Raw genomic sequence first — 12304 nt, forward strand, 5'->3', positions numbered from 1 at the left:
CTTTTTTTTCTTTCTATATTCTGGCCCCCTCGAGGCTGCCCTGTGCCAGCACAGTGTCATGTGCCAGATGGGAGAGCTGGAGGTGGAGGCAGCTGTGCCTGTGGTCAGGAAGGCCTGGCATCAGCAGGGAGAACAAGGGCAGCTCAGAGTTAGGGCCGAACTGTCGCCTCTCCAGTCAAGTGTTAAAACCAGACACAGTACTCAGCTCATCACGACGCCTCCAGTTCTGAGAAACAACCCTGTCAGGTATTTTATAAGCAAGGAAACCAAAGACCAGAAAGTGTAGTTTCTTAGTTTAAGAAGGGATTTGCTTAGGCCAATAGGGCACAAAGGTGGCGGAGCTGGGAGACACAGCCTGGCTTTTCTCACTGATTCCAAAGCCCAGCTGGATGGAGGACATTATTCTGCCCTGCAGAGCTCATGGTCTCTGGGGTGTGGTGGTATAGTGGGTGCTGTAGCTGGAGGATGCTCAGAGGAGAGTGTGTGAGAACACAGATGCATGCCAGGCTGTGTGTGAGGTAGGACTGGTCTCCAGGCCTCCCCACACACCCTTGACTCCTGAGTCAGTCAGAGGAGCAACCAGCTCTTTCCTCTGCCCATCCTGGGATGGGAAGCTAGGACCTTGGGACAAACGCAGAGCACCCCCACTCCTGGAAACTAACACACCCACCAAATCCAGCCTTCCGCTCCTGCGTAGGTCCTTCCCATGCTCCCCACAACACCATCTTTAATGCTCCCATCTGCACACACCCCATTTGCAAGTCTGCTAAAGCCATCTCCACTCATTCAGTTGTCCCCAGGTTCGACTCAGGCACATGAGTATCAGTGCTGGTCAATGGCCATAGTACCCCAGGCCATCCTAGTCCCAACATACATGCCAGGGTAAAGAAAGGGTAAAGAAGGAATGTGGGGGGCCGGCTGATGGGGTGGTGGTTGGGGCAGCCAGATCCCACCTGAATGACTGTGTGGTTTGAGTCTCAGATCTGGCTGCTTGAGAAACACAATTCTGTCTCCTGACAGGAGAATGGAGGAGAAGGAATAAAAATTAAAAAAAAAAAAAGAAGAAGAAGAAGAAGAAGAAGAAGAAAGAAAATACTCCCTAAAGAGGTCCTAGATGCATGTAACTTTTCCTAAAATGGTTAAAGTGCATATACATTTATACACACACTATGGACACCCATAGACATTTTACATACTTACAAAAACAATTACAAACACACAGATGTGGACTAGAGAGAAGGATGGAAAGAAAGTAAAAAAACAATACTATAGAATATGAATAGGTCTCCAAATGATGCTTCTTAAACTTGGAAGCATGTTAGACTTTGTGGGGTGCCATGCAAACATGGGGTGGGATGTTAACGTATATGCATACATCCCCCTGTGAATATACACATCTGTCTGCTACTGCTTCTCAGTTGATTGATTTGAACTTCAAGATGCCAACTGCAGGGGCCAGCAAGTGGCACGGTGGTTAAAGGCGCTGGACTTCCACATGGCCGACCATGGTTCAAGTGTTGGAACTGGTGGCTTGCTTTCTCATTTCCTCTCACTCTCTGTCTCTCTCTGATCAAACTGGAAAATAATGATGATAATAATAATAATAATAATAATAAAAAAAATTCTTAAGATGCCAACTGCAGTATCTACCAGGGGTCAAGGAGGTAACGTGAATGAGTGAAACAGGCCAGTCTTAAGAAAATGCAACCACGGGAACCAGCAGTTAGCGTAATGGCTATGTTGTTGGACTCCCATGTAGTCGACCGTGGTTCGCGTCCCGGACCCGGTGGCTTAAAACTCACGCCGGGCACGTGTGCATGCGTGCCCAAGATCCAGAGAGGAGAATGGAGGAGAAGGGATTGCGGCGTGACCATCCCCCCTGGGGGGGTGATTTCTCGCTTTCTGTCTCTCTCCGTCTGGCGAGCGCATGCGCCTTATAGCAAAAACCTCTCAAAAAAAATAAAAAAAAGTTACAGGCACATAGTCTGTAACAAAAGAAGAAAATGCAATCACTAGAAATACAATGTTTTTTACTGAACTACGATAAAGCATAAAATGTCATACAAACCAGTATAATACTGCAAACTGTATTTCCAACCCAAAGGGGGAAAAATGGGAAAACAGCAATATTTAGTGATTCATTTTTTTATGTCACTATGCCTTGGGCCTAGAAGATTCTAGTCCTACATACCTCGGGGGGCCCTACCAGGAGTATTCTTCATCACGAGGCGATGTGGAGTACGGAATCCCACTGGGACTCCTTTAACTGGGAGCAGTATTTCATTTTACTCAGCTTCATGATGGAAAAGAGCTGTTCACAAACGTAGGTGCTCCCAAACATGGAGAGGATCTTCGCGCAGTGCTGTCTGTATTTCGGGTAGCTGCTCCAGAGGTACTTGTAGAAGTCGGGGATGCCCACCTTGTCGTACTTGGCTTTTAGGACGGTGTTGCACTGCAGGTCAATGACCTCCATCTGCAGCTCCTCCTGCACACTGTCGATCTTCGTGGAGAACGGAGAGCTGAACAGGGTCAGTTCGCTCTCGCAGAGCTTGAAGTCAGACACCCTTTTCTGGAATTCAGTCTTTAGTTCCACAATTTTGGGAATGTAGTTCAGGCCGTCGCTTTCGTTTCTGGAAACCGATTTCAGTGTGGGGAAGTGGGCCAGATTATTCCTTGCCAAGTGAGTTTCCCACAGGCACAGTTTGGCTAGGAAGGCCCGAATCAGGTCGTACATCTGTGTCACGATCTGCGAATGGCCTTGCAGAGAGAGGTTCAGGGTATTCAGGTGCATCGTCATGTCAACCAAGAAGGCCAAGTCTCGGATCCAGTCTTCAGAGCTCAGCTGAGGCAGGGGTTTGCCTCGGGCTGACATGAAAGAATCGATTTCTTCCAATGATTCAAAAAACCTCTTCAGCACCAGCCCACGACTGAGCCACTTAATCTCTGTGTAGTACAGAAGGCTGCCGTACTGGCTGTCCAGCTCGTACAGCAGAGTTGTGAACTCGCTGTGGTTCAGTCCCCGGGAGCAGATCCAGTTGACGGAGTTCACCACCACGTTCATGACGTGGTCCATCTTTAGCTTTTGAGCGCACAGCGATTCGGGGTGGATAATGCAGCAGATGGATTTAAGTGCTGGGCCCTGGCACACCATTGCCACCTTGGCTTTCAGTTTTGTGACGAGTCCATTATGTGCATCCACCATGGCAGGGCTGCCTGTGGAGGCCACGCTTACTAATTTTGACCAGTCGATATTGAATTTTTTAAGACTTTTTTCGACACGCAAAAATATCTCATTTCCAGATTTTGTCCCTGTCATGGGCACCGTATCCAGAAGTTCTTCAGACACATCAAAATTCTCATCCACCCCACGGACGAATATGGCCAACTGAGTGGTATTATTGATATCCGTGATCTCATCGATCGCAATAGAATATGCCACAAACGATTTGATTTTTTCCCGTAGCTTCTGCCATAAGTTCCCGGCCACATCTTCCACAGGCTGCACGGTGGCTGGGTCAGCTGGACTCGTGTTTGCAAACACCTGTTTTTGCTCAGGACTCACGGTTTCTGATGACCCCAGGAGATACTTCCTCAGCCCCTTTTTGAGCTCATGAAGCTTCTCGTCACGCATCTTCTCAGTGTACTGGTCATAGTGCTTGCTGTGGTTGGTCTGGTAATGGCGCCTCAGGTTGTACTCTTTGGACACAGACATGCTCTGCTTGCATATTAAGCACGTGGGAATATTCTGCACTTCCACGAAGAAATACGCTCTCTCCCACTTTTCTTGAAACACACGGCCCTCTTGGTCTATCTTTCGTTTTCCCACTTTGGATAGAGACATGGAGACATGACACATTTCGCTTTTCTCTTAATTCAACTATTAGGAAAACAGTGTGAATACGTGGTAATAAGGTGGGGGATAAGGTGGCTGGGGTGGGCCAGGGGAGGTGGAGGTGGAGCGCAAACACCCTGAGGAAGGGATGACTGACACTCGGCCAGCAAACCACTGCGGGACAGGGAGACACAGCCCCACCAGGGCACATCCTTCAACTTCTAAATAAAACCTAGGGGAGGACATGTAGGGCTGCACTTAGCTTTTCAATGTTGGCTATTATTTCCTTTTTGTTTTTTTTTACTTTTGCCACAGGTTGTGTACGCTTACCAGAGAGAGACAGTGAGGGAGAAGGTGAGAAATCACCCCGTAAGGGGCATGCCCATGCTGCAATCTCTTTTCCTCCATTCTCCTGGGATTTTAGACATGCATACACATGAGCCCAGCATGCATTTTTTTAAAGAGATTTTTACTATAGGGCTCATGTGCTCACCAGAGAGAGAGAAAAAGACAGAGAGAGAGAAAGTGAGAAATCACCCCCCAGGAAGGATGGCCACGCTGTAATCCCTTCTCCTCCAATCTCCTTTTGGGATTTGGGCACATATGCACATGTGCCTGGTGTGAGTTTTAAGCCACTGAGTATGGGACCCAAACCACATTTGACTACAGGGGAGTCAAGCAATGTAACCATTACACCATCTGCTGTCCCCAACCCAGTATGATTTTTAAGCTGCCGGATCCAGGACACGAACCACAGTAGGCCATGGGGGAGTACAGTGCCTTAACCATCACACCACCTGCTGGCCCCTGTACTCCCATTTTTAAAAGGTCTATTAGCCAAAAGAGGACATCTGTGGTGATGTTCAGTGAGCAGCTGTGGTTGAAATATGAATGACTTGACAGTGTGTTTGCTTTTTTGTAAAAATTTATTCATTTCTTCTGAGAGAAAGAAAAGAGAGACCTATCCCCAACCAGGTCTTCATGCCAGCATCCACCCCTAGTCTCAGCTGGCTCAGATCGTGGCAATGCATGTGTGCACCCAACATGCTCAGGGAGGTCCTAAGATGTGAACCCAGGACCTTCCCCATGCGTTACCACTGCATCACCACCTGGCCCAGCTTTTTTTTTAGGTTATTTATTTATTCCATGAGCAAGAGAGATGGATGAGCTAGTGGCACAATGGTTAAGGCAGCTGAATCCCACATGGCCAACTATGCTGTTTGAGTCCCAGACCCAGTGGCAGGTGGAATCTTTTGTGGGGATGACAGAATGTTCAAATATTACATTGTGGTGATAGTTGTACAACTCTAAGTTTACTAGAAATCACTGAAGTGTACATTTAACACAAGTGAAATTTATGTATGTAAATGATGCTTCAATAAAGCTATTTAAAAATATAAAAAATTGGGTCAGCAGGTGGCACAGTGATTAAGAGTGCTGGACTCCCACATGGCAGACTGCAATTCAAATCCTGGACCTGGCGGCTTGCTTTCTTACTTTCTTCCTCTTTCTCTGTCCTTCTCTGATTAAATTAAAAAATAAATAAAGCTAAATAAACTAATTATATGTGTGTGTGCGTGTGTATAAATAAATAAATAAATAAATAAATAAGGGCTAGTGGATAATGTGAAGGGGTGGGTGGTGGCTGGATACCACATGGCCAACTCCATGGTTTGAGGCCTAGACCCAGCAGCTTGAAAATCATGCTGGGTGCCTATCTGTGTGTGCCCAGAATCCCAAGAGGAGAAGGGATTGTGGTGTGGCCATTTCCCTAGGGAGTGACTTTTCACTTTCTTTCTCTCTGTCTCTCTAGTGGGTTCATGTACCCCATGGCAAAAAAAAAAAAAAAGGTTGTTGGAAAAGTCATGATAATGATACATTTCTGTACAGAAAAACAGAAAAATACATTATTACTTTTCTGAAATCACATATATACATATGTATACACACACACACACACATTATTTAGCAACCAAATGAGTTTAAGAATGATAATAGGGCACTTTTTTTTTTTTTGCTATAGGGCATGTATACTTATAAGAGAGAGACAAAGAAAGAGAGGGGATGTGAGAAAACAACCCCAGGGGACACGACCACACTGCAATCCCTTTTCTTCCATTCTCCCCTCAGGATTCTGGACACGCACACACACGTGCCCTGTGTATTTTTTAAGCCATCGTGTACAGGACGGGAACCACACAGTTAGCTACGTGGGATCCAGCCTCCTTAAACACCATGTCACCAGCTGGCCCAACAACAGAATATTTTAAAAGAAACTTTAAGGGGCCAGGAGGTGGTTTAGCAGTAATGCAACTAAATCCACGTGGGAAACATCCAGGGTTCGTGTCCGGGGATTTCCCTGAGCATGCAGGGAACCTGAGTGCCTGTGATCCAGGATGGCAGAAAGACCCTGTCGGGGCACCTGTCTCTCAGTCTCTCTCATGGAAGAAATAATAAACTTTTAAAAAAATGATAAAAGAGATCAAAGAACACTTTAGTTTTGAAACTTTAAACTGGGAGGATCCCCAGTGACTCCAACTCTTGAGACGTCCCCATCTTCTGCTTTCCTCCCATTGGATAGGGCTCCAGGGGAGACATTACAAATGTTTCACATCCATCAGATGTCAATCTTAGCACTGGAGGTGCTTCTGAGAGCCCCTCTGCTATGCAAAGTGGTACCCCCTTTGCTTCAGAACTGTGGGGAGGTCAAACTGGTCCAGAGGGTGGTGCTAGAGGTGAGGCTGGGTGGCCAGGCAGGCACTTTTTGCAATATCGAGCAGCGCTGCATTATGATCTCAATGCAATGGGTAGGTAGGCACAGGGAGCCCCCACCACACAGGACTTTCAAATAAGAGTGTGACCCATGTCACACATTATGACCAACAGTCTGCTGTCACTCAAGCTGTACCCAAATGCTGAATGAGGAACAACTGCCTGATTAATAAAACTCAAGTGGGCCATCAGGTGGTACAGTGGTTAAGGTGCTGGACTCCCACATGGGCAACCACCGTTTGAGTCCCAGACCCAGCAACTTGAAATTCACGCTGGGTGCATGTGCATGGGTGCCCAGAATCCCAGGAAGATAGTAAAGGAAAAGAGACCATGGGAACCAGCAGTTAGAGTAATGACTATGTTGCTGGACTCCCACGTAGTCGACCGTGGTTCGCATCCTGGACCCGGTGGCTTAAAACTCATGCCGGGTGCGTGTGCATGCGTGCCCAAGATCCCGAGAGGAGAATGGGGGAGAAGGGATTGTGGCATGGCCATCCCCCCTGGGGGGTGATTTCTCGCTTTCTGTCTCTATGTCTCTCTCTGTCTGTCTGGCGCGCACACGTGCCCTATAGTGAAAAACCTCTCCAAAAAAAAAAAAAAAAGGAAAAGAGACCGTGGTGTAGCCATTGCCCTGGGGAGTGATTTCTTGCTTTCTGTCTGTCTCTCCAGTGAGTGTATATGCCCTACAGCAAAAATCTCTACCAAAATATTTTTGAAGATTGGGACCAGCAGATGGCATAAAGGTTATGTTGCTGGACTCCCACAGTCAATTGCAGTTTGAGTCCCAGACCTGGCGGCTTGAAATTCACCAGGTGTGTGTGTGTGCATGCCCAAGATCCTGAGAGGAGAAAGGAGAAGGGATTGCAGTGTGACCATCCCACCTGGGGGGTGATGTCTTGCTTTCTGTCTCTGTCTCTCTAGTGAGTGCACATGCCCTAAAGCAAAAAATTCTAAAAAAAATGTTTTTAATTAAAAAATAAAATAAAACTCAAGCAACAGTATTCCAGAACTTTATAACACACAGGGAGAAATAAAGTATATGTAAAGCTACATGTTTCACTCTGAGGCTTAAGGAGCAAGGTTCTATGGTAACTACCCACCAAGACCCTTCACACGGCAAAACAATCTGGAACATTCTTACCACACCGAATACTCACCATTACTAAGCTCAAGTCCAGGAAGGGGTCTGAAGAGAAAGAGACATTTGTGAATGCAGTGAAGCTCATTTTTCTCCCCTTGTCTCTTCGGTTTGACTTAACTGACTTCGCTGGGTGGCAACTCTATGCTTAGGCACAGTGGTGGCTAACTCAGAGACAGCTGCCCACTGTCACCAGAACAGGGACACACACTTTGCAGAAGGAGGTGATGGTAAATGAGTGTGACTGGCAACAAGGCCAGGTAGTTTACGGCAGGGACTCACCTCACGGGGCAAGCAGCCTGGCTGCCCTCACCCACATGGGCAAGCTACAACCTCCACAGCTGTTCTGATGGCCCGGCCGGGGCCTCTTGCTCACCTGATGACCGTGAATTTGATGAACTCTGCAGCATCCAGAATTCTTCTCATGGAGCTGATTTCCAGGTAACCGGGTGCTTTGAACACCACCCCCGGGGGCATGCCGTCAATCACCACACAGCCAGGGTTGAAGGTGATCTTCCTGTAGGGAACCTTCACGGGGAAGTCCACACCAATTGCCTCGCCTGTGACACAAGCAGCTTAAACTAGTTGAGTCTGTCGCTAACTTTTCCCAAACTACACTTTATTTTTCATGTCAAGGTTTTCAAATCATCGTCGTCAGGTGACAACATCAGTGATCGGCTACTACCACTTCCTTTTCAGTGGTAGTGCGGAGAGAGCGGCCAGGCGTGCCTTCATATGCCCATGATCCTGGCTAGCAGGGAGGCTGGAAGGAGACCACAGCATGGCAGGAACCCTGGTAAGAGGATCCCGGTCTTTCTCTTCCCCTCAAACCAGAAAGAAACTAACTTAAAAATATATACACACTAATGTTGTTGCTCTTTCATAGAAAGATCAATTTCTTAGAAGATAAGCCATTCTTTTAAAAAGAAGTATCTCAAGTATTAAAATTCTGGCTATGTAATGATATAAAAACTTACCAAATTTTCGGCTAAACAGGTCATTGACTTGTTCTCTTAGCTGTTTAATCTTTTCAATACTGGAGAGCCTCTCCTTCTCATTGTCTACAAACAATTACACAAACAAAAACCATAGTTATTAATGTATTTCCCCCCCAAGAAAGCTGTGGGAGGAAAGGCCTGTTAGTATGAGAAAGCCCTTTACCTGGCTTTTCATTCAGTGTGCTTTGAGCAATAATTAAACATTTGAGAAATGTGTAAGTGGAAGTCACGAGAGACAATAGAACATTTTCCAGATTATAACCCTATAGAAACATGCCACATACTATTTTTTTTTAAGAGAGACATTTTTGCTATAGGGTGTGTGCACTCACCAGAGAGACAGGAAGTGAGAAATCACACCCAGGGGGAATGGCCACACTGCAATCCTTTCTCCTTCTTTCTCCACTAGGAATTCGGGCATGCATGCACACACTCCGGCATGAGTTTTAAGTCACCAGATCTGGGACTCAAACTGTAGTCAACTACATGGGAGTCCTGGATCGTAACCATCATGCCATCTGCTGGTCCCATACATGCCACTTTTAGGGAATATTTTCATATCATGAAGGTAAGGATGTCCATTTTTATCACCACTCTCAGCATTACGGTATAAATCTTAGCCAGAGTAACATGACAAGTAAAAGGAATAAGACAGAGTGGGACTAGAAGAAAATATAACATTTTATTCTTTGGGGCTGGCAGGTGGCGCAGTGGTTAAGGCAGCTGGACTTTCACGTGGCTGACTGCGTTTTGAGTCCCGAACCTGGCAGCTTGCTTTCTCACTTTCCTTCTCTCTCTCTGGTTAATTTCAAGAAATAAAAAAATAATAACAATGAGTGCAATTAAAATAATTCTTAAAAAGTTTTATTCTTTAAAATTTTGAAGAACTAAAGCAACCATAAGGTTCAAAATTCAAGAGGTAAAAAACAGAAGGCAGAAATGTCTCTATCCCATCCCTATCTAACCTCTGCTTCCTTACCTAAAGGAACTGTGTTATTAGATATTTTTTGATTTTTCCAGACATATTTCACATACACATACAGAGAAAAGAAAAATATTTGATGGTGGGCAGCCAATAAATTTCACCTCTGTGACAAATTCCAGCTCAATAGTGTCTAGTGCTTCAAGCTGCCTGTCAAGAGGGGACTTTTCTAGGTAATGCCCAGACACGGCTGGGAGAAGGAAGGTATCTGACCGACAATGTCTGATCTAATCGGAGCAAGGCACTTGGGTGTGGCAATCTGCAGCATATTTTATATTCCTGAACTGTCATTCTTACTTGCCAGGGGAACTGAAAAACAAAAAGCCTCAAGAGACTGAGCCAGATCATAAAATGTTTAAGACAAAATAAAACATAATGTAAATTATGATAAAGTCACGTAAATGTTCCTACCTGGAACGGTCACCTGAACGATGTTAAGATCTTCAACACCTGCTGTGGAATTTATAACATTGGATAAATTTGTGTTCTTTAAAACAGAAGCCAAGTTTAAAGTTTACTAAAAAGAAGGCCAATTATGCACTAAAAAATGTTTCTTTGATCAGAAACTCAGACAACATTTTTAAAATGGAGAGAACATTTACCTGCAGGATAATGAGGTAGTTTGGCATTGATTAATATTTGCGTTCCTGTGGTTTTGGTTTTTGTTTTTTAAGATAAAAAAAAATTAAGAATTATTTTATTTATTTATTTATTTATTTATTTATTTATTTATTTTTGGCCATGTGGGAGTCCAGCACACTTAACCACATGCCACCTGCTGGCTCCTGTTTTTAAAGGTTTTTCTCATAGAGCCCATGAGCTTGCAGAGACAGAGCTAAAATCAGAAATCACCTCCCAGGAGGGATGGTCATGCCACAATCCCTTCTCCATTCTCCTGAGATTTGGGGCAAGCACATACACCCAGCCTGATTTTCAAGCGGCCAGGTCCAGGACTCAAACCATGGTCGGCTGTGTAACAGTTCAGCACCTTGACCACGACACCACCTGCTGGCCCAAGTCTCTGAAGTTTAATGGAGATGTCAAGGGAAAGGGGTGCATGAATTTCATCTTGTTCTTAGCTCCTAATAATTCAGCCAGTATAATTTTATTTAAAAGAAATAATATTACAGGCTGGTCCCATGGCCGAGTGATTAATGGAGCTGGATTCTACATGGCTGACTGTGGTTTGAATCCTGGCCCTGGTTGCTTAGAAAACATGCCAGGTGTGTGTGTGTGTGTGTGTGTGTGTGTGTGTACAAAATTCTGATGGGAGGGAGAAATGGAAGAGAGGAAATTGCAGCATGACTGCGCTCCGTGGGGGGGTGCTTTCTTCCTCCCCTCCTCTCTCTCTTCTTTTGGTGAGCACATGTGCCGTCTGCTTAAAAAACCGAAACATTCAAAATGATAGGGGCCAGGTGGTGGTGCAGAGATGAAACAAAGCTCTGCAAGGCTGACCTACACAGGAAATATCTAGGTTCACATTCCAAGGCCTCCGTGAGTACACGTGTGCCCATTATTCCATTTAGGGTGGATGAGGCTGGGCGTAGACAGTAATGTCAAGACCTTATTGGGGCTAGCCCAAGGCCTGGTAGTTAAGGTGGCTGGATCCCACATGACTGGCTGCACAGTTCAAGCCCTGGACCCAGTGGCTTAAGAAGCACACGAGGCACATGTATGTATTGTGCCCAAAACCCTGAGAGGAGGGAGAGATGAAGGAGAGGAAACGCGGCATGGCCACCCCCATGCGGGGCGGTGCTTTCCCGTTCCCTCACTCTGTCTCACACAGTTGCTACCTGGCAACATTGGGGATAAAAAGACCCTGTTGGAAGTGCTTTCCCCTCTAGCTCTGTTACTTGTGGAAGGAATAAACTTAAAAAATAAAAAAGAAATTAAGTCTATTTCTGGCCAGCCACAATGGTTCAGTAGTAACTCAACAGTACGAATTGAGGCCACGTGGGAAGGTCCATCACTACTGGGCAGTCCCATCAGTACCTTAAAATGAGAAAAATGTTTCAGGGCACCTAACATTGTTAAGCCTCAAAAAACAAAAACAAAAACAAAAACAAAACAAAAAAAAAACAAACCCTGACCCCATGAAACCATGAACAGACAGTGCCAGAGAATGAGGCACCATGTCCTGGTTTTTTTTCTTTAAGGTTTTTTGCTAAAGAGTATGTGCTCTCACAGGAGAGAGAGAGAGAGAGAGAGAATGAATGAGAAATCACCCACCAGGGGGATGACCACATGGGTCTGTGTCCCTACGTCTCCCTGTGCACACTGGGTTCATATGTGTGATCATGGGTGGCTGACAGCGGAGGAGGATCATGGCAGCAGGCCCCTGTCACGGGTGCCCCACCTTCCCTCTCTTTCTTGAAAGAAATAAACTTAAAAAAATATATATTCTGGGGGGAACCAGCAGTTAGCGTAACAGCTATGTCGCTGGACTCCCATGTAGTCGACCGTGGTTCGCGTCCCGGACCCGGTGGCTTAAAACTCACGCCGGGCGTGTGTGCGTGCGTGCCCAAGATCCCGAGAGGAGAATGGAGGAGAAGGGATTGCGGCGTGACCATCCCCCCTGGGGG

The 12304-nt window shown here is 45.8% G+C and overlaps 1 protein-coding gene across 3 annotated transcripts in view; it reads right to left on the minus strand.

The window, feature by feature from the left end:
* Window positions 1–2013: 2013 nt before the first annotated feature.
* LOC102502986 (general transcription factor II-I repeat domain-containing protein 2B) overlaps window positions 2014–12304 on the minus strand; it is a 45960-nt gene continuing 35669 nt past the window's right edge. For 2 of the 3 annotated variants that reach the window (XM_027774407.1, XM_006155008.3), the window contains 5 exons: window positions 10134–10175; window positions 8720–8803; window positions 8119–8302; window positions 7762–7790; window positions 2014–3825 (listed from right to left, as the gene is read on the minus strand). In XM_027774407.1, coding sequence (XP_027630208.1) covers window positions 2222–3825; window positions 7762–7790; window positions 8119–8302; window positions 8720–8803; window positions 10134–10175 — 1943 coding nt within the window. In that variant the 3' untranslated portion in view covers window positions 2014–2221. The remainder of the gene's footprint in view (window positions 3826–7761; window positions 7791–8118; window positions 8303–8719; window positions 8804–10133; window positions 10176–12304) is intronic. The other variant, XM_027774406.1, reaches the window with a different exon arrangement.

Source organism: Tupaia chinensis, unplaced genomic scaffold (genome assembly GCF_000334495.1).
Source record: "Tupaia chinensis unplaced genomic scaffold, TupChi_1.0 Scaffold000429_1, whole genome shotgun sequence".
Taxonomy (NCBI): domain Eukaryota; kingdom Metazoa; phylum Chordata; class Mammalia; order Scandentia; family Tupaiidae; genus Tupaia; species Tupaia belangeri.